At 30.6% G+C, this 27,533-nt stretch overlaps 1 protein-coding gene across 1 annotated transcript; it reads left to right on the top strand.

Moving 5' to 3' along the window:
• The first annotated feature begins 2,216 nt into the window (after positions 1-2,216).
• Positions 2,217-25,136, top strand: GV1 (nuclear protein GV1). The gene is made up of 5 exons (XM_013322798.1): positions 2,217-2,360; positions 20,264-20,328; positions 22,438-22,616; positions 23,156-23,534; positions 24,110-25,136. The coding sequence occupies exons 2-5, from the start codon at positions 20,305-20,307 to the stop codon at positions 24,161-24,163; spliced, it is 636 nt and encodes a 211-aa protein (XP_013178252.1). The 5' UTR covers positions 2,217-2,360; positions 20,264-20,304; the 3' UTR covers positions 24,164-25,136.
• Positions 25,137-27,533: the final 2,397 nt, after the last annotated feature.

Genomic DNA, 27,533 nt, shown 5'->3' with positions numbered 1-27,533 from the left:
GTTTATTAAGCAATACAACTATAATACTTAAATCTATATACATAAAAGAAAGTCGTGTTAGTTACACTATTTATAACTCAAGAACGGCTTTACCGATATGGCTGAAAATTTGTAGCTTAGAGCCAGGAGACGGACATAGGATACTATTTTTTTCTTTTTTTTTTTCGAATTTGTGCCTTGAAGAGCTGCTTTTTATTTAACTTACTAATATTATAAATGCGATTGTTTAGATGGATGTGATGTAGATGGATGGATGGGTGAGATACACTAATTAAGTTTTTTTTATACATATATCCGCTCGGACGGAGTCGCGAGCGACAGCTAGTCTTAGATAAATAAACATTCAAGATCTATTCTTTATGATACATCATAAGTTGTGTTCATTCCTTAACTATTAGTCTGCAGAGTTAGTGGTTTCATTACGTCAGCATTAAATCGTATAAATCTTCTTATTACCTGTAACTATATTACCAATATTACTAATCGTACCTTCTTGTTGCCATCTGATTCATCTTCCACGAAAACATGACCATGAATTATTTTATCAACATCATTTTACTAATGCTACTTTTGTTTAAAAACTCGGAATTAATCAAAGACGTAAATTGCTACAAACTAACATAGTAAAATTTTGGGATATGTAAAACATAAAATCAAAACTAAAAGCAAGAGCGTCGGTGGCTCAGGGTTCAAGCACTTGACTTGCAATCTGCAGGTCCTGGGTTCGAATCCCGCCACGTACCAATGTGTTTTTCGATTTCCGATTTACATATGTACATTTATCCGACGTTCTTACGGTGAAGGAAAGCACCGTGATGCAACCTGCACATATCTGAGAAGAAATTCAAAGATATGTGTGAAGTCAACCAACCCGCACTTGGCCAGCATGGTCGACTATGGGCTAATCGCCCTTAACTTTGGGTAGTCTCCGAGCCCCTAGGTGGGGACGTATAGTGAGCTGACGATCAAGCAATTAAATGTATTTATTTGTGTGAATTCGTAGGATTAATTAAGTCATATTATAGAAGCCAGGATAATTATATTGTTAAGCAATTATTAAATATCTGGTTGACCTATTAGTTAGGTCATTAATATGACTCTAAAATCTAGGAGGTCATTGTCAGTCAAAGTTCTTCACTAGAGCTATACACATCAGAAAATGTGGTTTATGTAGTTTTTTGATGATTCTATAATTGAAAAATGTTTGAATATTGTGGATTATCAGCCATGATTATTTAAGTCTGCTACGATTTTATTTTTAATGGTATTTTACAGATCAGAGATAAATCTTGTTATCCTTTATCTAATATCAATTTATTTACATAACTAGAGTAATTACAAAATACATAACTGGATTTTATTTATTGCCAATAGCTAAAGTTCTGGATAGATGGCAAAAAATTGGTAAGGTAGTAGCAATAATTGTAATTCGTCGTTGTTACAGATGCTATTCCGTTTAGTCATTTATCAACAAATATTGGCAGAGGCGAGGTATTATTTTGTTGCTTATTTAAAACAATGTTATTATAAGTTTTGTATTCGTCATTTAACCCGGTTCACCAAATACCAAGCTGATGATGTTTTTTTAATTGATTTTTTAAAAATGTAAGTGCCTTATATAATGTTTTTTAATAACAAATACCTGAGCATTGCGTTTTCAAAAGTGAGTGTAAATACAAAAATCTCAATCACAGTTTTTGTGATAAACAACTTTCCAATGAATTATTTATTCGGGACATTTTTATTTTTTCCATGATGCATGTTTTTGATTGAATACTTGTCTTAAATTTTGAAATTATTGGAATGTTGATTACCTTAAACTGATTGATATTTCTACATATTTTTTTATAAATATAGATTTCAACTATTTTAACTGAAAGCTGCTCGCTTTCCATCAAGCTTATAAGTTCTATTTTTATCTATTTTTTAAAGACTGCCTTTTAAATAAATTTAGAGAACCGTTTATGTATGTCAATAAATCAAACTCATTGAATTGATGTAAAGCTCCTCTCACAAATCCATCTCTTTCAAAATGTGTAATAATAGAATTACGTATATTATGAGTCAAATAGAATAGATTCGAATGCATCGATTATAATACTTTAAAATTTTGCATGGCTTTTGTTGATTGTAAGTACATACTTGATGTTTTTCGTAATGCATTTTCATCGGCGATACTTATCGGTTATCAGACGTCGTGAAGGTGCACGCCGGCGGGACGGACAGTTGATGCTCGCGCGCCGAGAGGACGACACATCCGCCACACGCCATTCGCTACTCGCCTCTTTATACAACTAGTGATTAATATATTTGTGTTACGTTAACCAACTACGTGATACCAGTACGTGGATTATTTAAGGGTTCGTGGTGATTTTAATTATTTATATATTTTTTTATTAATTTTTTAAAAATTTTAGATTTTTTTTTATGTCATGTATATAATTTTGTATTATTCTAAGTTTGACTATGTTGGATGTTTTATAGTCAAATAGTGAATGCAACCCTATTAAGTAGTATTATTGTAGCTCAAAATAATTTGACTACGATTTCTTTATTTGTTTATATTGCTTGTTTTAAAAATACATTTCAGGTGAATTTCAAACTGCAAGCTTTAGTCTCTTGCTTTATGAGGATTAATTATATAAAATTTGAATATATTTATGTATATTAAGGTATAGCACTGTAATTGCTATTTAATAGCTTCAAAATTATGCAATTTGAAATTTTATAGCAGTTAAAATAATTAGCTTTCTCTCTACGAACGAGAAGCAAATTGGAATCGTACAGCATGACGAATAATTTCGTCTACGATTCTATTCACTGTCAAAATATATGTACATACATTAACATAACAGCTATTTGTGGACACTTTATTGTACATAATATTTCCTGGACAGTCAATCAAATCAATTATCTTAAAGTCAAGACAACGACGATAAGGCGTCTGTACACTTTAGGTCTTAAGGCATCGGACCACATTCATCTTAAAGATATCGGCGCTATTTCGCTGCGATGTAAGTCGAGAATTTTAATTGCAGTATATAGATAGGTTATTTACAACTAGTTTTTTAGTGAACTTATACTTAAATTTATGTTCGAAAATGACTACTAAGTGATTAGTTTTTACGAGATTCAATTTGTAGCTTTCTAACGTTGTAATTAAAGTATTAGATTTTTACATCTTCGTACTTTGTTTACGCGTTTTTAAGGATTAACAAACTGTCATCATTTCGATGTCCGAAATAAATAATTTAAAGTTTGAGTGACAGTTATTATGTTCTATATTCGTAGTGGAATATTTTCTAAAGCTCGTGCCGAACAAAAGTCTCAGAGTACGTAGTTAAATTGCTATCATCAATCAAGATGTCACCAAGTCGTTGATTCAAGACATCGTAAATTAAAAATGCATTTTCCTTGACAATAAATTAGTATGGTACGAATTTTTATAAAAGAATATTATTAAGCTCCTTGGTTGCGTGAACTGAGCGCATATGCGACTCAATTTTTGCCCGTTCGCAAATCATACCCAGAGTTAACGTGATATTTCGGTATTTTAGAACTTTGAAAACTTTATTATCTGTATTCTGAACTTAAGACTTTTAAAGTAAATCATTTTAATTAATTTATAAGAAAAAAACAAATGATAAATTATTGAAATGTGTTCATGATTTTCGAGTTTTTCCGTATAAAGAAGTAGATGATATTTAATATGCAAAGTGTTGTACAAAATCTATATCGATAAAGCAATTAAGATATATTTAATTACTAAAATTAAAGTTCAAATCTATATAAGTACAAAAACGCGAAAGTAATAAATTGACAAAATCATAAACTAGCTGTCGCACTCGACTCCATCCACGCGGAATTAAAAAAATAAATAAATTAGTAGCTTATGTGTTCTTCCAGACTATGATCTACATCTGTGTCAAATTTCATCAAGACCCGTTCAGCCGTTTTGGTGATATTGGTGACATTTGTGTTAACTTCGTTCTTGATACAGTCATTTCTTGAAGATTACCAATACTTAATACTTAATTTCCAGTAATACTTCCGTATGTATTTAAGGCGGTGTATACGGTGTCAAGGACATGGCGGCTCGATTCATTAGATCATTAGCGCGTTTGCGAATTTTGTTGCCTCGATTCTGAAATAAATCCACTTCCTACTAATTAATCGATGCTCGATTTTATTTTGTTTGTCTTTTAGAATTACTTATTAGTGCAGACGTTATGTATATATTTTTACAAGTATTTTTTTTTATGATGACTATTTTGGCATTTCGTTTTAATTTTTCAGATTGAAAATACAACATAACAATGTGTAGTAAATATTGTACAAAATTAAGTTAAAAAATTGATGCAACAGCAGTAACCACTAAGTAACTTCAAAAAAAATATTTACAAAAATTCGCTAATTAACCCTCAATTCGATGGTGTCCAGTGTGACGAACAGCTAATGAAAAATCTACTGAACTAGTTTAGAGAAAATTACGTAATTATGACTACAAAAAAAGAGTTTTTTTGCTACAAAAAATTTCGTCGAATTAAGGGTTAAAAACGAGGAAAATAAGATAAAAAGTGACTACGTCAATTGAAAAAATGGAAAAACGTAAATTTTTAACTTCCTTTTATAAGAATAATAGAAACAGATAAATATTTCTAAGAAAGACTCGCGGAAAACGTTTAAAAATCCCTACTTCGTTACATACTTTACGTTTTGTTTACATCGGAATATAAGACATTTTGTATTTTCAAGTATATTTTTTTGTTTTTTTATTAAGACAAGTTACCTTTGAAATATTACTTCGAGTCTTTAATCTGCATCAGTTTAACAGCAACGCATTAATTAATAAATTATAAATTAATTTTGCAATTCTTTTCTAGGACCTTTGGTACAATTTATTTTACGTGTATTTTTAAATGTGATTTAGTTAATTTTCCGCTACATTTCTAACAAATAAATGCGAATGTTTGGATGTATCGATCGATGTTTCTTAGAAGGTATCTCTATCGCTCTAGAGATGCATGGATCTCGAAGATTTGTCATAGGATGTAGGACATAATCTGGAAGAACATGTCATCAACATCAACGATCTGGAAAGCGCTGTGCATGACTAAATCGTTAAGAAACCAGAAAAATGTAAAAGAATTTTGAAATCGGCACTTCTAAATAAATAACTTATATTTATTGCAACTTAACAATCAATTGTTATATATATCTATTTTTCTTTTGTTTCGCTTTTTTGTCTTTCTACTATAGTCAGAAAAATAAACCGTTTAATCTCTGTTCTTTTTGTTTAAATATAATTGTGAAATGGTTAATAACGTCTGTATTTGTTAATTTGCTGATCTTATAAATTAATAAGCGACCAGTAACTACACTTAAACCCTGTGGGTTTTAAGTACTGCTGTCTAACCGATGTTTAATTTGTTATGTGAAGTTTTTGTATAGATATGTATAGTCTAGATAACAATGATCGATTTGTTTTGTCATAAATCATGTTGCTACATTTATTTCTGCGTTATTAGTTCTAGACCATAAATGTTTTTATTCTGTCATAAATAACACAACCACTCATCCAATTAGTTTAATATTTACATTTAGGTTTTTTCCTAAACATAAATATCTTATTTATATCGCAGTAAATTTGTTTGCAAGAATATTATAAATTAATTCGTTAGTCGTCTACCAATTTTATATATTTTCGTAAATCTATAACAGCCGTTTCTTAGAATTTAATTAATTACTTTATGTCACGGAATAAAAACAAGATGATTATTATCTTCGTACATTTTTGTTAAATAGTTTCATTAGTTTTGTTTAAGCCTATTTTTACTAAAAACAAAGTGGTGTCTAAATTGATACAAAAACGGCTACTCATTCACGTATATTCGTCCGGTGGCGGCACCGACTCAAGCCCATCGGGGGCCCTTCAACAGGATGAGTGGTACTGGTATTATTTCGCGGACGCGGCCCGTCGCTCACTCTGAGTGTTTAGCCGTTTTTATGTAAGTTTATTATAATGTCTTACAAAAGTTTGAATAATTTAAAGTAGTATCTACTTATAAGACATTAGATTCACAATTAACGTATAAATTTTCTAAATAAAATAAAGGATAACAAAGTAAATAGTTCTTGATTGTCGTATTTATGTGTATAATATTGCCTTCAAACGAGTCATGATAATAATATTTATGCGCATAAATTTGATCCATTTTTAATTTCCATCACTTCAATGTACATACAAGCGAGCTTTACTAAATTTATTTTTAATAGAATTTATAATTCATTTTAACCTTGATTTCTGTAAATTTGATGTCTTCCTATTCTATATGTCCGCGATGTTATTAATAATAACGTTTTTATACAGTGCGCTGTAAATACTAATGAGTTAAAATTCATTCAAATATAAATTAATTAATTCTAAAATAAAATATAAATTGTACGTATATAAAATATATATAGACGTTCTTACGGTGAAGGAAAACATCGTGATGCAACCTGCACATATCTGAGAAGAAATTCAAAGATATGTGTGAAGTCAACCAACCCGCACTTGGCCAGCGTGGTTGACTATGGCCTAATCACCCTTAACTTAGGGTAGGCTCCGAGCCCCTCGGTGGAGACGTATAGCGAGCTGACGATGATGATACATCTAACTAGCTGTCGCAAAATTTCATACCTACAGATGTCTTAGTATGAGAATGTTCATATGTAACTCTTTTGATCGCGCTCACGTCCTGCTCCGTGCGTAAAACGTATCGATTATTACGAATCTTCTTGTCACATAATTTAAAAAAAAATCCCATTTCAACTATTTAGGTTTAAAATAGCGTGATATAATTTATGATATGTTTCCCTCGTGATAATTAAAATATATTGTTTGTATATTTTGTATGGAAAAAGAATCAATATAAACCAGTTTATAATAGATAAACGTGGAATGATAATTACAGCTACGGGCGTAGCTGTTAAAGAATGTATAATTATCAATAAACGTAGATGATTAAACAAAATATAAATAAATATTAGAATGAAGCGCAAACCACAATGAGTTAGCATTTGTTGCTCACATGTTGTGTACAAACATTTATAAACTATGGTATACAAGGTGGGTTTCCATTGCGCGAGAAATGTTTCGTCTTTGTCAAAGTTACTGATGATAATATTTCGCATGCGTTTATGTGTAATTGATTTTCTATTTAAGCTGGAAAATTGCACTACTTATTACGTCACTTATTGCAGTATTTATGTCAATTTAATTGTTTTATTTACGTAAATAGAAATGGTTATATAAATGAAAAATAATTATGGAAAATCACTTGCAAGGTTTAAACAAGTCTTATGAGTTAATAAACTGTCGTCTAGTCGGTCAGTAATAGATATAAATAAAGCAATAGACAAATGTGTTTGCATAATGCTAAGTTATGATTTGTCATACAGAATGATCGGTAATTGTTTTTAAAATTAAATGTAAGCCATTCCCTATAATTGCATGAAACGCTCGTAAATGACCTTTCATCTGAGAAGAGGGTTAAAGCCTGACCATACTACAGTTGTCAGTAGTTTTATATCGTGACTCTCCTAGTATGGACGACTATATAAACACTATAGATCTGAATAGCCCTGTATAAGGGTTCTGGAAAACGGTACTTGTCAAGAAGCCTGACTTTCCCACGCCCGTCGTGCCACCTCAAGTAAATATCCACATACTATTTTTGTAGGATAATATTTTACTCATTGTTTCTGAACGAAAATGTAAGTAGCTAAAAGTTCAGTTTAAAGAAAAATAAAAGGAAAGATACATATAGAACTTCCGGTATATAAGGGATTTTAACCGAACAAATGGAAACGTCAAAATAGCTATGTTATAAATCGTCGTCTTATTAATAAAAATAGTCGTCACATTTACCTCAACTTCCCACATTTATGTAATAATTTATACGTTTTATTTATATTTGTAACCTGATAGTTCACGCTCCGTAAATTATTGGAGCAAGTGCGTTTGAAACTTGAGACTCATCTTATAGAAGGTATCGTAGCATTCACTTGAATTTAGTAATTGGATTACAATTTATATATGCATAGCATTAATTGACTTCATAACATACTATCTGACAGCCGCGACTTCGATCCACCGAAAAAATGACTTAATTCGCCCTGTGCAATATAATCGAGACCCGTAGAACTGTTCTGTAGATATCTTCAAACAAACATCCATCAATTTAAACATTCGCATTTATAATATTAGTTTTTTATACCATAAGGTGGCAAACCAGCGAACGGCTACCTGAAATCGCTGAATAGCGAAGTGACCGTTGCCCATAGACATACGCAATTGCATATGCGTTGCCTACCTTTAATCGATGGAGGAGAGGATGCACAGAAAGAAAATATTTTCTCCTTCCATGCATCTTCTCATCCGGAAAGTCCACTTCCACTTCCCATCCTTTCCTTATGAGAAAAAGGGTGGGAAGGGAAAGTGGAATAAATAGGCCTCCGGGACGCACACTCATCAGACGAAACGCGGAATTGCTTCCACTTCACGCCTGTCTTCTGTGTGGTCGTGGTATTTCTCCGGGCGAGCCGGGCCAAGTCGTGCGAAGATGTTAAAGCGGTCTCTACCACTGTTAAATCGTTCCATATAAATTAAATTTCATAAACCTATCCAATTATATTTTGAGACAGCTTGTACGAATAATAATGATTGTACTAGTCATCTTAAAACCTAAATATAAAAAAATTAGAACTATTTCAAAGTATTATTGTGGATTTAAGGAGTGATCGTTTATTATAAATTAATTACGTTAACACATTTTATAGTTATATCCGGCTGTGAATATTTACGCGACCCGACAAGCCCAATAGTGATCTCAAATGGCAAATGGTGAAATAAACACTTACCTCTAATAATAATACCTTTCGTGTTGTTAACAAATAAATTTATTAGTCTTATTAGTCGCGATTAACATGCAATAAATGATACACCCAGTAAATGTTTGAAATATACGTTTAAATCTAAATAGAATCTTTCGTAGCTGGACTCGGTTGCTTCATCTAATTTTAACACAGCTTGCGTTCCTACACCCAATTGAGTTTCGACACCGGCCGTATCTTCCCATGCCCGCTCTGCGATACAGTCAAACAAAATGTCTTTGCAGTTTTGTAATCATGCTCACCGCACTTCTTTACTTATTTATTGCAAGATTTATAGCGCCGACGGGTTATCTGATATTCCGTTATAAATAAGAACGCAACGGTTGGTTCACGAAAAAAGCCTACTTCTTAATAAATAAAATCGTTGTTTGTCCTTTGCGTTTTCAAACTACTTGATATTTTTGGATGAAACTTTCGTATAATGATTATTCAGACCTACGACGGTACTTGCAATACTTATTATGTTCAGTATATTCTATAATAAGTAAACGACTTTTTTTGTAAACCAATTAAAATAAATATAATTGTGTAAAATTGTCTATAAGAATTTATTCTATTCGTGAAATCAATGAACATTAAAGTAGCTCCTTTAATTTATTGTAAATATTAGAAGCGTTGTAAATCGTGTTAAATTCAATCACGAACTTAATCTAATGTTTATTTGATATTTTAACAACATGACAGATGAGATAAGTAAAACAATTTATTACTTTGAGTAACGTAGCGTTAAAATTTAACTCTTATTTAATATTTTGATTAGTATTTTTTATGTAATTATGACGAGAGTATTTTTCAGTACAAGTGGATTATTTAAAACTAAACTATTTATTTAGTACTATAGTAATATTGACCACACTTTAATTAAAAAAAAACAGAGGTACATTTTCTGATATTTTCTACAGATGTTTCTGTAGGTGATACAGACAGACAGGTATAATTGCAGTAATATTTTTTTGTTTATTTGGATGTATAATACCTATATGTGATTAGCTAATTAGTTGCTAAATGTAGTTGGGTCTGATACCCATCTGTAGTACCCACGAACATCGTGAGTTCAATTTCCCAGCTTTCACTACCTTATCTTTCCTTTTATAGTGTTTACGCGTGTTTACAACATCTGATAATAATACTCACGTCCAGTACTGTAATAGAAAGAGATATGAACTTAAATTGAAAAAATTCGTAACATTATTTATCGATACTCGTGGATTTACTGCTTTTCCTATCGCTCTAACGCTATATAAACGCATATTTGTTGATATTTTTTTAGAAAATCCAGTTTTTAAAAACCATCAAAAGAAATATATTTATTTCTGTTTTATAATTTTACATATTTAATTTTATAAACAAAAGCTATACTTATTAAGGCCAGGGTAATTTATATATACTCGTAGTTTTGTACTTACTCCGTAGAAGTTTGGACGTCTCTACCAACCCTCCTTTAGTTACTCAAACTATAATATAATTAAACTAAGTCAAGGATTACAGTACTTAAAATTTTCAATAATAATATTTCGTAAAATAACTTAGTTCACATAACTACACAAGATTTACACTTGACCATAATGAAACGGTTAAGCAAGAAATTCAATTATACGCGGTATATAGTGGTAACAAAGGTCATTGAAATTAATAAAACAAGTTATTACTCGGCTATTTACTATGTTATTTCTTGTCTATTTTTTGTTTCAGTTCAATAATGATTTGTTAACATAAATTTCGTTATGAATACGGTAAATGGAAGGTTTAGAGAACATCTTTGTAGGTTATTTTTACTAACGCGAAGGTCACAGGAAGTTGATATAAATACTCAAATAGTTTTTGTCATTTTCCTCTAGTATATTGTGTCTTGTGTGCGCGTTTAAGTCTTTTATATGTAGTAAAAATATTCGAACATGGTTGCAATGTTTTTTGTTGTAATTCATTAGTTTCTTACGAAGTCCACAATTCTATTTGTAATTACGTAACTATCAACTGTAGTATTCATTTAACATTACTTAAACTAATGAGGATCATTCAAATCGACCAGCATGACAAAACACAGTTCAATTTGTCAAATAACATCGGATTACTTAATCTACTGCATGTAATGTTTTGTTCTATTTCATTCATTGCGCACTGATCGCTCCGTGTTCCATTATATGCTAATTGGGAGACGACACAAGAAATTGCTTAACGTTTCAAAGCACATCGGTCAAAAGTATGCTTAGAATTCAGAATTATTTACGAACAATTTTAAAAATACTTATTTATCTGTTATTCTTTCTGATATATCCTAATTTATTGCCTACTAATTAACAAAATTGTTATATATGGCACTGATTGTTACATAACAATTATGTCTAGGAAATTACGTTTTGTACACATTTATGTTTTTTGTCTATCTAAAACACAAAGTTAATTCAGATTTTATCCTCCACTTTCAATTAGATTATCTAGATATTCTTTATTTCGTAAAAAAATGTTTTTAAGATATAAATTTATTTCGCGGTTCACACTTCAATTACAACCTTTATTGCATTTTGATGACCTGCACGCGCTCGCTTAGATCGCTGACAGGTAATTTTGCAGGCGCACAAATAGTTCAGTGAACCGTGACCGAGCTGCATTACAACACGGACTGTTAACATCATAGTAATCGAATTTCTTAACGATCATCATCGCGACTCTTGACCTGACGAATTATGCGTAAAATTTGTAGTAACTGTTTCATTGCATATAACTTAATGGGTAAATAAACCGTACGTATAAATTTTAACACGAGTAAAAACCTTAAGACTTCGTTCTTATTTGTCGTGTGCAATATTCGGATGTTTGCACCTCTGCTCATATAAGTTTTTGTTCCGAACCCATCAGAGCTGGACGTCACGTCGTCATAACAAAACACAAACGCAACATGTGCAGAGAAACACCTTTCTACGTTTGTGAATAAAAAATAAGATATATCTGTCAATTTAATTAATAAATTCTTTATTATTACAAATCAGACAAACCGATACGTCGTCAGCTGCAATTAAGGTATTGCACGTGCTTTTGATTTCACGTCTCTTAATAATAAACAATCGTGACCGCAAACAGCGCACGTAACTTTCGCACTTTGACCTCCATTGCCGATGGAAGTTTACACAACAATGATGAAGACGATTCGACTTTCATACATCAACCGTACCAAGGTTTTCGATTCATTACAACGTTTCATACATTACAAAAGTATCATACTTAATATTATTAATCAGAAGGTTTGAATGGATGTAATATGGATGACTTGACTTTGCTAACTTAACTAGATGGACTGTACTCTATATATTTGGAACAGAGATTCAAATTATAATCGTTATTAGAATTTCAAATAAAGAACTAAGAAACAAAAGCTATCGAAGAATTTGATCATAAAACAAAATTGTAAATCTTTAATTTAAGATCTCGTCATATTATGACAAGTTCAATAATTTGTTACTTCCTCAGTGTTACATCGAATGATGTCATACTGTTCAGTCTTAATGAGATGCATATGATAATGTATGGCGCAGTATTTTAAGGTTACGGATTAAGGTCGTAGGGATCAACAACTTGATTTAAAATCTTAATTCATTTAATTACAGTTCGCGTAATTATGCTAATACGGTTTATTCTTTAATGTTGCCGCTGTGTTTAGTTGAGTTATTGGATTTATTAAAATTCCTAGTCAAAAATATTTTGCATGATAGTTTGTTTATATTTACATTTTGATGTAGTCTTCGCTTGTAAGATAAATTTATACGTTTTCGTAAATACTTTTTATTTTAATAAAATTGTTTTATATTCATAAAAATATGACCACAATGATAATTAAATCATTAAAATCCTCATGGCAACATTTATAAATTTAAACTTTATTTTTAATCAGGAATTAAAGAAATGTTTATTTTTAATTTTATCATTTACTTGTAATTTAGCGTGTCAAGGTTTAATGTTGGATTTTTTAGTTTAATTAAAAAACCCTTATTTGTGGTATGTATGTTTTTTTTACTGTACATCACCTTAATGACGGTTACGCAAGAACAAGTTGACCGTGAACTCGGCCAGCGGTTTGCATTGTTGCGTGATACTGGACCACGATTACTTAACATTTTATCTGTCGCGTCCTCGCCATACTTTTATATTGTTTAAATCAGGGATGATAACTTACAAAAAATAAAAAGCATTTATTTAATGGAATTTTTTAAGGAACCGCCGTTATTTTGTGACTTAGTTTAATTAAGAATTAGCAGTTTTCCACGATTTCGTTTGCGCGGAATTAACAAAATATATACCTTGTCACCCATTACCCACTATCCCACCCACCACTCCCACTATCCCGGTTCATCTTAACAGTGAAAGAATGTTTTAAAATTGATTCTGTAGTTTCGGAAACAATCAAATCTTTCTCCTTTTTGTAATATTAATAGATTAATCCTTCTTATGGACGGTTAGAAAAAAAATTTTTTTCTTATCTTTCTATCATTGATTGGTTACTTTTTAAATATAATATTAATTAATAAAATCACCTGCATGTTTCTTTTTAAATCACTGTAATTATTAAGAATTATTTCTTTTTTTGAATGCAAAGATTAATGACATATTACAGATAATAATTAACAATTTCGTTTATAAATTAGGCGCCAGTTGTCACATTGAAATAACTTCGACGAGTGCTTTGAACTCAAAGTTAACTAATCTTATAACTTGTTTTTCTATGTTGTCATTAAGATATTACGTCGGTCCAATATTTAAAACTTGTGTGTCATGACGTCATCCTTCGACACTATAATATTTTTTTTTTCGATTAGTTAAAATGTTTAGATCAAGCTTAATAAGCTGTTTCTTGTATAATTTAGTTCATAATTTAACTTATTATCTTGTTATTTTAATAACATCTATACATATTAATAAACGTATCATGTTCTATTTTCTTAGAGTATTAGACGTTAGAATGAAACGACGAACGCTCTTCAAGGCCGACGACAACTTCCTTGTTTTTTTTAACCCATCCCTAATTACTGTATTACACACTCGAGTGAAACAATGGCTTGTTAAAAATATAATTGCAACCTCTTGATGATAAAAGTATGATGGCAATTGTTCTAATCGTATAAAGAATACGACCATATATGATAGTGCCAACATTATTATAAGAATACACAACAATAATCTCCAAGGAATTGTTACAGCGGATGCGTAGTTTAAAGTTGTTTTATTGTTCGTCTTCATGTTTAAATACAGTTTGATTTTATCGTGTTTTTTATGATCATGTAGTTGACAATTAAATATAAATTGAGGACAATTGTGGACAGTAAAGTTATGTTATATTCATCGATCCATGCATACTTGAATTCTTTTTTATTCAAGCTTCTATCGCACGATGGTGTTGTATAGCCATCTAAATTTTCATAATAATATTATGGTATATATTTTCATTTTCGCATGACGTTTTTTGTGATCACCGAATTATTAAAGGATGGGAAGTGGAAGTGGACTTTCCGGATGAGAGGATGCATGGGAAGGGAAGATATTATACGTCGATTAAAGGTAGGCAACGCATATGCAATTGCGTATGTCTATGGGCAACGGTCACTTCGCTATTTCAGCGATTACAGGTGGCCGCTCGCTCGTTTGCCACCTTTTGATATAAAAAAATACCTTCTTAATGGTCCTTATTGTACTTAATATTTATTTGGCACAAATCATTACAATGCGATAAATGTACCAATATATCTGGTATTTTATTTATATAATTTCTAGGTCAGGTCTTACTAATAAAAACTCCCAACTATTTCGATTGCTCACCTAAATTTACTTCCTCGTGTTGCGACTAACAAATTCAATTTACACGTTAATGAAAATAATTGGCCCCTACACAATGTACGTTGTTAGATTTCAAATTAGGAATAATTGCATTAATCTTATAAAGTAAGTGCTAATAAGAAAAAAACCTATGTCATTGTGTTAACACCAATTAAATGACTTTATTAATATTAATGACTTAACAAGGACTTCATAATATTAGACACGCTGAGGTAAATGATTTAATTAAAAAAAATCTTAATCACAAATAAAAAAAAATAGTTTAAAAACAAAACCAGGAACCTCTATATACTTTACTTTAATATTTACATAGAGGTGCCTGGTTTTGTTTTTAAACTATTTTTTTTACTATTGCGCACATCATTATTATAAGACTAACGTAACAACAAAAAACTATTATGACATACAAACTTCGTCGGTAACTGAGCAACAAAAAATAAACCACCTGTCTATATTTTTCCTTTTTTGTTTCACTAATATTGCCTTACATCCTTCTACTATTCTGATACTGTTTTTATACCTTATTCACATTAAGTATATTTTAATTTATAATTGTAAACTAAATTTAAAATGTTTATCTATTCTATTTCTTCTATACTCTACATTAACTAAATTAATTCTGCACAAAATTCTGCTATTACGATTCTCAATAGCAATTATAAGTTAAAAAATCGTGACTTGTAAACTTTGCAGATAACATATGAAAAATATTTACACTGTAATCAGTTTACTCTATAGAAACACAATAATTAAACTTATATATAATATTGTTTTAAATCTCCATAATAAGTAATAAATTACAACTAGATTTTATCGATATAATATGTTTAATGCTACCCAATAACATAGTTTTTTATTCAATCGACTACTTGGTTTACGATGGCAAAAACTTGACATGAATGTCATTTTATAATTAATATCTTAAAGATTTTAAATGACTTTATGAACTTAACCAAAGCGTAAACATTGTTTAATTTATGATGACATGGGTTAAAGGAAAAATAATGTGTGCTTCCAGACTATATTCTACATAAATGCCAAACTTTAGCGAGATCCTTGTAGCCGCTCTGGAGATATCTTCTCACAAAAATCCATCCATCCATGTTTCTTAACATTAGCATTTATAATATTAGTAAGATAGAAGATATTACTTTATTTTCTAAGGCGTTCTGCACTTATAAGAAACTTCTTTGAGTGCTTCAGAACCATACAAACTTGTGAAACTTATAAGATCAGTAATTTTATATTCTTGTCATTTAATGCATTATATAGATTCAGAGATTGCATTTTTCCTTTATATATTGGAATATACAAACAATAAAATCATTTAAAGTTATCTTAAAAGACAGTTATCACATGAACTCTGAACGACCTGTGAAACATGAAACTCGATATATTTTACATACGAAACGATGCCAATTTTAAATCGCAAAATAATAACTACGTTAAGTTTATTATAATGGAACAATTTACGTGATGTGTCTGTTGATAATGACCTATATTTAAATGAAATGGACGCGTTAACCTTGTCTTATGTTTATGATGTCATTTCAATTTACGCGACAAATTGATAGTTGTTACATTATGAAGATATGTAATAACACATCTTGTAGATTAATTAAATTCTGTAATTATTAAATCGATAAAAAATTAGGAGATAAAACGTGTTATTTTTCCATCTTACTACTCGTAATATTATAAATGCGAATGTTTGTATGGATGTTTTCAGAACGGTTGAACGGATCTCGCTGAAACTTGGGATACATTTAGAACAAAATCTGGAATAACACATAAGCTACTAATTATGTTTTTTTTTATTTCCTCACGGACGGAGGTTCAGGCGACTGCTATTAGGCTATAAAACAAGAAGATTAATTAATTAATTTTAATTAACCTTTTCAATTAACAGTATAAAAAACATGCATATATTAGTAACTTATTATTACATTTAAATCGGATATAGGAATTATGAAGACGAAGAAAAATCTGGAAATTTAATATATATTTTTATTAGTTCTGTCTTTGCGTCGTAATAATAAAGTTCTTACATATTTTAAATTACAAGTTACTTAAGAATTACGTTATTATATTCGCTAATCTGCTAAACGAAGTGTTTTACGTGTGTATCAAGTACTTGTCACCCAGTAATCTATTGGGCAACAATGTACGCGTGAGTGGGTGCGATGAATTTACATTACAAGTTCTGTATAATACTGGCTCTTTGTTATTTGACACATTGTCAAGGCACTGAGCCAAGGAGAAACACCAATTATATCGCTTCCTCGGCGCTTAAGCACACTTTATTTATTCACAAACTTATTCAACACAGCTTTGCACCTTATCACAGAGGAATAAAGTCTAGTTTTGACATAAGTTATTAACTGATAAAACAATATTGTGAGATTAATGGAATGTAATAGCAAAAACATTTGCATTGGCATACTATATAACTTCAGTATTAAAAATTAATAACAATGTCATATTTATTTGCAAAAAAACTTATCAGATACAAGCAGTTCTCGCGACTACGTCCGCGCAGAAAAAAAATCTAGAATGTCTAAAATATAGCCTATATACCTGAGGATAGTGAAGCTTCTCAAAAGTGAAAGAATTTTTCAAATCGGTACAGTAGTTTTTTTTCGTTTATTTGTATTTCAAGCTCTTTGTATTTAGATTTAGAGACCATTTTTTTTGTTTTTGGGAGGAGTCGAAGAAAAATAATTAATTGGAACATTATAAAAAGTAGAAGTTAGTTTACCATAATATGTAAACTAAGAGATTGAAAATCAAGACTTTCCTTATATTCAAATATAGCATCTGTTAAGGAACGCGTCGATAAAAAAGTATGTCACAATCGTCCCTTAAAAGGTTCTCAGTTCGTTCCTGGTTTATTACGTAGCGGTTTTTAACGAGCACTCGGTTTATTATAAATTCTGTGTCAGGTATGGGGAAATTAATACCTAGAATAGGTGCTAGAACATGCACATGATTCAGCTAATACTTATCGACACTTTTAGAATTTTTTGGAAGAAAACTTTTTGGACATTTTCGATTACATTTTTTTTTTGCGATTTTTACTAATTTAATGTTCGTAAGAAAGTTGATTCACATTGGTAGCTCAAAAAGTGTGATTGTGGTTAGAATTCCTGTTTTATTCAGTGTTTGTTTTTATCGTTTTGTTTTTAATACTAAAAATAGTTTGTTTTTAAGACATACTTTCGAAGATTCTTAAGATCTTAAGATTAATTTACATCTCTAACAACCACTTGCATATTGTCATCTATTTTTTGTACCAATTGATTATGAAACAAATTAGGTAAATAAGTAAAGGAATCCAAACATTTGTAACACTTAGCATACTACTAAATATAGATTTAATTAGATACTTTAATGGTATGAATGATGAAACACCAGAAGGATAAACAGCTCTTGCATTGCTCAGATGTCGAGGTGCATACCAAGATCTTACTTGCCTTACTTCTTCCATTTATTACTCATCGACTAATGAGATAACGACTTATAAGGTGCCTGTACTTTTTCCATGAGTAAATTAAATAATTAATGTAATATAATTCTGTTACTATGATATAATACTTTTTGGTCGAATTTTAAAAAGAAGAAAAATCTTTTTAAAACAATTTTTAATTATGTTGTTAATTTATTAAAAGAATTAAACATTTAAAGAAATTAAGACGATTTAACGAGCCCTAACATGACGAGGTCTTTGCGAAATTCCTATAGCCAACTTCCAGCTCCATCATCAGAACAGCATCCGGTCATCGCAATATTGTAATGTCACGTGATTTACAATTGAAAATTTTAGCTCAATTAGAAATCGGGAAGTGGTTATAATTTAATTTGAATCATTTGAAGACAAACATCGGATAGATGAAACTAAATAAAATTTTGTAAAAGGTCTACATATCTAAGGCATACTTTAAATTTTAAATATTAAAAATAATTTTTGATTTTGTGTTAAATTATAAAGGAGTTACAAATTGAACGGTCGTTAGACTTGTTTGCCATTACAGTTAAGATCTTTTTTTCCTTATGTAACTTATGGCAATTCAATACAATATAAATAATATTATTTCGTATAATTGCAAAAACAAAAATTAAAAATAATTTTTAAAAGGAAATAACTATATAAAAGTTGACAAAATAAACTAGACCATTAAAGAAATTCAGCAAGAGTAGACACTTTTCTTCGTAATGTACAGATAACTAATACTACAAATACAGATAATATATTGTTTAAGATAAAAATTATAATCTGATTTAAGTATTGGCTCATATGAAAACAAGATTCGTATTAAAAAAATTGTAAATCTTGTAACGATTATCACGTAAGAGTATATCTTCTCGATTTTATTACGTGTTGTATTTTGCGGAATATTGTTGTCGTCCTTGAATTAAAATATGATTCCATTATTGAACGTATGTCCAGAAATATTATCATTGACACACTTTTTAATGCATTGTGTAAAGATGTATGTATTTATGTCACGAGCATATGTACAAAGAGATGTGGGTATTTCATTTAAAAATATAAGTGACGTATAATATATATGTACTAAAGCAATTTGTTTAGAAATAAATCATCGTTATTTTTGACACATTTCAGATTTGAATTTAACTGAAATATAAAAAAAATATTAATAATTTCAACATCCATTTAAATAATTATGAGTATCTAACTTTTGACCGCGACTTCTTCAATGCATAATTAAAGAAAAAATCTTAATAAGTTTTCCAGATAGTAATTTATCTCTGTACCAAAATTTATTCAGATTCGTTTAGCAGTTTTGGACTTACTTATTGACAAACATACATCCATTTGTTTGAAGGTATCCCGAAAACGACTTTATGGATATAGCTAAAATTTGTCATAGATATAGAATAATTAGGGTGGACTACCCATAACATTTAGGGGTATGAAAAATAGATGTTGGCCGATTCTCAGACCTACTCAATATGCTTACAAAATTTCATGAGAATCGGTCAAGCCGTTTCGGAGGAGTATGGGAACGAAAATTGTGACACGAGAATCTTATATATAAGATTATAAAGTGTTTGCTTTATTGTAGTGCTTCTTACGCATAATTTTGCTATCTACATATCACGACAATAACTATTAAGCTATCAAGTTTACAAGATATGCGTTATTTATGCAAACGCATTTAACATCCTTCAAACAACCTATCTTAAATACCTCTATCTGATACTACTTGTTTATGAGGCCTACATACCTTCTTAATGTTATTGTTTGTTACAAAATTAACAGAGCTGCTTTTGAAATGCCAGCCTCTTTGTGCTCTTTGAACTTTGCCGCGTGCAGATGATTTTAGGTACCTTCTAATAACACTAACTGTTTTTAATCATATTATTATTTGAACTATTTGTTTTCACTTCCAAATCATTCTTAATATATTAAAAAAAAAACTATTAATTATGAAATTAAAATTATGATAATAACATTTCTTTTCTCTTATTTTTTTTACAGAACCATTTTACAGCAAGTCTAAACAAAAGGCAACAACAGCCATGAAATATTCCATACGGTTGCAGGTACGTAAATTTTTATTCCTTCCTCGATTACTATTTTATAAGATCTACGAAAGAAATAATTGATAAATTACCCCTAACTTGATGCATTTAGCTTACCACACACCACTTTAACATAATAAATTAGGCAAAAGCGGTTAGATAAGTTTATAAAATCATCAAGATTTACTGATAACTTTTGAAGGTGCATTAATAAAAATGAAGCGAAATTTTAAAGAAGGTTAACAAAGTCTATTTGCTAACTTTGAATAAAAACAATGGTGACCTGTAACATTAGTATTACAATTAACAACATGCCGTGGATTTTTTTTTAATTTAATTTTTATTTACCTACGTTTGCAAAACTGGTAAGATTTATGATGTCTAATCAGATGAAACGTTCAACATTTGTTCAACTTTAATTATATTGTTAATGCAATGATAGTAATTAAGGCAGGAGTCACACAATTTGTGTGCTAAGAATATAACTTTATAATCACATAATTAAATAAGATCGTCTAACATCAATACTTAGATATAACTATATTTTACATGAAAAGTCTTAAATCTATGATATTAAATAAAATATTAAAAACTAATAATTTACTAAAACATATTACTAAAAGGAGTCCCTTTAGGCAAGGTTCCGAAGATACTGGCAGTGTTCCCTCGTTGAATAGCTAAACTAATTCTTTGTCCGAGGTAGCTGCCAGCTCTTCGGTCCCTTGTGATGTCGATTAACTTTTTTGATGTTTCCTTTGTATAGCTAAACTAATTCTTTGTCCGAGGTAGCTGCCAGCTCTTCGGTCCCCTGTGATGTCGATTAACTTTTTTGATATTTCCTTAAAAAGCCTTAAAGCGCTAGGAACCCACGGACCAAGGGTCTGCACGCCGAATGGGACAAAATCATATTCGGAGCATAGACCCTGTATTTCATAATTAAATTAAAATTAGTTGACATAAATTTTTTTTATCAATTTCAAATGTTCATATTGTGCTCACATGATCATTCTAAAAAAATAATTATTAAAAATATAAACACGAATTCAATAAGCTTAAGGATTTATCTATTTTACTTTAATTCCTTTTAAAATCGTGTTAATTTAACAAAGATATTATAAAAAATACTCATCGAAATATACACGGATGTTAAGACACAGTGCTGTGTAATGTAAGTGTAAAAAAACTATAATTGTAACATTTGTATAGCTCGAGGTGATTAATAATTTTCCATTACCCGCAATACGTTACGCTTCAATCGTTCTTCACATATAAAATACGCATGAACGAAACTTGGCAACTTGTATATTTAATATGATCCTTTTACCTCTACGACACTACGGATTATTCTTAATCAAAACCTCTCCAGTTAATTTTCTTCAATTCATTTATGCTATAATATTAAACAAGCAAACTTACGTATTACTTCTTACTAATATTATAAATGCGAATGTTTCAGTGGACGGATGTTTGTTTGAAAGTATCTCGAGAACGGCTATATAATCTATACAGCGAGATCCTCGCAGAAGTTTGACATAGATGTAGAACATTGACTGGAAGAATACATAGGCTGTTCTAAAAGGTTTTTTTTTTAATTCTGCACGGATAGTGTCGCAGGCGATAGCCAGTTAGCAAATAATTACTACGACCTTTTTTTGGCAATAATGAAAATTTATTTACATTTTCCGTGTCTTATATTTTTTTCGCGTGGGAATGAATCACTAAAACAGTTGTAACCACTTCAAGGTTACGAGATGAAGATTTCTAATCTTGATTGAATTTTAATGAATTAATTTGCAGTCACTACACGATGAAGGCTCTATTTTGCTGCAGATAATCTTATTTCTCACCCACCCAATAAACTGACGTAATACAGATTCTCGTAAAATGTTATACATTTGTGTATTTGTTTCAATTTCTAGTAATTACTTAGAGTTATTTTAGGGGTAACAACTTCTAAGTAAATAATAAAATATTAATAAGTAAACATTTTGATCTTGAACTCCAAAACGACAATTATTTACTGTACAAACCTAATTGACTAAATATTTTTTTACACAAAATAACTCCATACACTTTGATCTATAAGTGTTTCCAGCTTTTGTTAATGATACGTAAATTTTATTTTGTCAGTTGCTGACATGCTTAGTGTACGCTAGCTGTGTGCACGGAATCATGGTCAAGTACGGCACGAAGGGTGGTCCGATAGAGCCTCCTACACCAGAGCCGACGCCCGCCCCTCAACCCTACAGAATACCCGCGCCGGTCTGGGAGGAACGCAGTGACGACTCTCCTGATCCCAATGCTACTTGGTAAGGCAACAACAAGCTAGAGTTATCTATTGTTGGCTTATTCAGCGTAAAAAAACAAAGTGTAATCATATTTAGAAAATATGCGAAAATAGTGTACCAGGACCGCTCCAAAAGGCAATTCATATTCTCTGTGTAACCCTCTTGGTGGCGGGCGTGAAGTGTTTTGTTATTGTCAAAAAACGTTCACTTTTTGCTGTAAAAATTTCCACTACGAATTGCCGCAAATGTTCCTTTCCATCTACATTAGTACATTTCTATAACCTTGCCAAGATTCTCTGGTAGGAACAGCTATTCGAGGTCAATAAAGATATTATATTGATTACTATTTAATTTTATTTGTATTATTTAATATATTAGGTGCAAATTTGTGGTAATTACTGTTATTGTTAATTTAATAACTATTAGGGTGAGGTCTTAATTGAATGCAACAGTAGTAATTGAAGGTAACAAGGCATCGTTTAATTTACCCGCATTGCAGCCTGCAAATTGCATACATCACAATGCATCGAATTACTTTTTAATTTATCAATTTCTTACAGGCGACCTCCATTCTTCAGGCCGCAGCCGAGATACACTGAAATTATCTACAAGGTTCCACCGCAGACTATTAACAGTGCTCAAAGCTTTGTCAATTCCTATCTACCAAATCAACCTCTTAAAGCTCAAACTGTTACGAATTACTTCACACCGGCACAAATACTTACGTCACAAAACTTACCCGGAGTTGGTATTAGATATTTCATACCCGCGTATCAACTTAACCCACATGTTAAGACACATAAGAAACAAGAAGATGCGAAACATAATGATATTGAGACAAATGAAATCGATGATTCCTACGACGAGGACGCTCCTAGTGATGTTCAATGGAAGTTTGAAAAGGATGCAGCGAAAAGTAGTCAACAAATTAGTTCAGAAGTAAGTATTTATTAAAAAAAATCATTTAATAGTGCGTCGGTGTCTCATTAAGCACTAAACTTGTAATCTGTAAGTCCTGGGTGCGAATGCCGCCATGTACTAATGTGTTTCGAATTTCGATTGACATATGTATACATATATCCGACATTCTTACGCTGAAGGAAAACAAGGTGATACAGCCTGCACATATCTTCGAAGAAATTTAAAGATATGTCAGATGTCAACCAATCTGCAATCGGCCTAGTCTACTCTTATTTTATGGCTGAATCTATATCGATGTTTAAAATATAATTTACAGTCTCGAAGTCGCGGGCGTTATCTAGTTTCTCATATACTACAAATGTGTGTGCCAATTATGTTTCAACAGCAAACTATTATTAATTATAATGATATGGGTGGACTCAATTGATTTCTTTTTTCGAGTATAGAATAGTTAATTCGACTGTTGCTTAATGATTTGTTAAATCTAATCAATGACAGGAAAGTAAAAAAAAACAGAAAACACTAGTGAAATTACTGATATTGTTTTGTTAAACTTTGTTTAATATTTTGTCTTTATTTATTTTTATTTACAGGGCACAGCACGACCCGTTTATCGTTGGCCGGTATACGTACAACCAAGACATTAACGACCTTTATAAAGTTATTTAATTATTATAATTGTCAGTGGTCAAGTTACTATGAAATATAAGGCCCGTTATAAACAAGGAAACGAAAATCTCCGAAATCCGGCCATTTAGTTCTTTCGTCGTCAAAATCAGTCGCTCACAACCCATTTGTTAAGATTTTCAAGATGGCGGAGCAAATCAATACATTGATATTTTATGAATTCGTACTATCTGTGAAGTCGCTATTCCTATAACTGACGACTCGCGTCTACGATTCATTGTTGTGCGTATGAAGCGCTGCGTTATACTCGCGACGCAACTCAATAATAGCTTCGAAGATTTACATTTTCTTGTGTACAAAGGGCCTAAGGCCATTTAACAAAAATCTTCAAATTGAAGACAGTAACAAAATCTGCTAAGATTAGGCAAAGTGTACGGTACAGAATTAATAATGTGATTTTAATATAGACGCGTAGAATAAGTAAAAAGTGCCAGAATTTTAAAATACATTCGATATTGTTTTTAAAGCACTTTGAAGTTAGTTATTTCAATGAATGATTTTGTGTTATTCAATGTTAGTTTAGGACTAAAATAGATTGTTACGATATGAATTGTGACATTATTGATATACATACAAGCAAAATAACGTTTCGCGTGATTGAGTTTAAGTGATTGGAGGGCTACGGCGTGGATATTAATTACATACCCAGGCAATCGCTGACTGACACAAGATGACATCTCGAGCATATCGGACACCTGCGAGCGATAGGTCTCAGTACTTAACATCCAGTCACCTTGATACAGACACGACCTGTTGCCCAATTAAGCAATTTATCAGCCTATAAATAAATTCAAAGTTTTTAAATACCACTGTTAATTTTGTCACACGAAAGTTAATTTCGTATTAAATTCTATAAGCTTAGTTAAAATGTAAGTTGGCTTTTCCCGCAAATATTAACTTAATATTAAAATTTTGATCCCATCTCGAAGCAAACATAAAATAAACTTTACGTTTTTTGCTATGCAATATTATAATAAAAAGATTTTTTAAATTAAAATACGTAGTGTTTACATTGATTTGTCAGCAATATATTTCTTTGGAATATTACTTCAAACTGTTCCAGTTTGTTTTCGTCACTATGGTTATGTGTTACGGAATAAAGCTATCAGTGTTTAGAAGATTTTCATTTAAAAATATTGCCATTATATAATTTCTATTGTTCCATTCCTTTGTGTACCTGAAAGTTTTATGTCATGAGATGCATCATTATGTCGTTTGAACAGACGACAAGGGAATGCTTTTGTAGAAATAGAATAAGAGAGACTATTTATAATTCTAAACGGAACTCTTTTGAATCCCTTTTGTTGTCTAGATCATAACTCTAATTACGTAACTTCTTTGAAATTTTTGACCATTTTTTACGATTAATATTTTATGTTATCACCTTAAGTAAAAAGAATGATCGTTTACAGTTTTTCTTTTATCTATTTTTAGACTAATATAGTTTTTAATTGTAATTTTTGTAAATATGTAAAATAAATAATTGATTATATTATCTGCTTTTTATTTTTATGTCCAAACTTTAAACAGGTATCTACAAAAAGGATGTTAAAGAAGAGCTATGAAAATAATATTTCGATTCTATATTTGATGAAATAGCGATTTGATTCCAACAAAGTACACGTTAGTTATTAGATAAATAGAATTAAATAGACTTATTAGAAATCCAGATTATAAAAATTACGTTAATTTACATCCTTATTTTGATTCAATCATAATACTCTAAGAGCTTTACTTAATTTCGTATGTAATATAAAATAAGTATGGTTACATCAAAATATCGTGCGGCGTGTGATGTTCGTAAGGCAATCGTCACGAATCACGATGCGCCGCAGATTCTCAGTGGATAAAATTTACAAGCCCCGAGATAACACGACTATTTGAAAGCGAGCTATACTTCTGTACCTTCACTGTCATATAAAACGTAAACAGGAAATAAAAGAATGATTACGTCTAAAGTTGCCATTATTTAGTTTAACCTTTGCAATGCCTCTTTAAATTAAAGTTTCTTAGATTTTATTTACATGTAGTAAATGACAGGAAAAAGCAGTTTGCGTCAGTTTTGCGGTCAACATTACACTTAAAGAAATAACCAAGAACCTCTATTCCTTTAGTACAGAAGTTAGGTTAATGTACCAGGGAAATAATACTAGTATCATAAATGCGAACGGATGGATGGATTGATGAAGGGATGTTAGTTTGAAGGTATCTCGAGAACGGCTGAACGAGTCGCCATAAAATTTGGTCTACATATAGATCATAGTCTGGGATATCACATAGTTTACTAATTATACTTTTTTTTAAACCGTGCGAAAAGCGCAGTCGACAGCTAGTTATATTATAAATTTTGGAAAATAGTATCTTATATACGTGTGTAGTATTATTTCGTTACACCTAATGCTTTATAACCCCGTTACCGTAACGAGTGCACGCAGCGCCGTGACTGTCATTACGAATCTGTACGGTTGCTTATTTATTTATATCTTACGCAAGTGTATTCAATTTACCATATTTTTTACATTGCAGACGACGTACATTGATACCAAATATATCTATTACAAGAATCTCATTAAAATTTGCTTATAAAAATAGTGTAGTAAATTTTTATTTACGTTTATGATAAATATTAGATATTATTAGATTGGAATAAAGGGTGATAAAATTTTACATCGTTTTGCCAAAGTACCTTATGTTGTATTACATTAAGGCAATTGCTTTTATTTTGTTTTTTTCCTATAACTAGGTAGTTGCGAAACTTTATTGTGTTATTATTTTTATATAGCATATTTATTTGCCTAAGCTTTTCATATCTTCGTTCTACAACAACTTATTTAGTATCTAACCACACTTCATATCAAAATATTACTTTTTTCGTCCTATTTGCGTCCTTATAAAAGTAAGAATTAACCACATTTTTGTTCTTATGTTCAAAAGTATAGTTTAAAGATGTTTTCATCTCGGGTGCTATTATATTTAATCACGACGACATCGTTAATAGCAAATAAATCATGCTGCCTTAAATAAGCATGAGCACTAAATTGTTGCGCGCTTTAATGGCTCTGAGAAGCGGAAAGTTTTAAACTTAGATACTTGGTTGAGTAGTAATTGACATACTTACATATATGTTTGTATCAATAATAAATTAGAAAAAGAAGATTATATGTGTTTTCTTCTTTACGATTAGATTAGATGGGAAATTGATAATAACTGGTAATTAAAAGTATTCCGGCTGACTAAATTGGAACATCTCGGAGAAAATACAAATCACAACACTTCACATTTCTAAATCATATGATCTGTTTAAGCTATAGGCATATCGAATTTATATAT

This window comes from Papilio xuthus, unplaced genomic scaffold (assembly GCF_000836235.2).
Source record: "Papilio xuthus unplaced genomic scaffold, Pxut_1.1 DF825928.1, whole genome shotgun sequence".
NCBI classification, from domain to species: Eukaryota; Metazoa; Arthropoda; class Insecta; order Lepidoptera; family Papilionidae; genus Papilio; species Papilio xuthus.
This window is presented reverse-complemented; position numbering and strand designations above follow the sequence as displayed.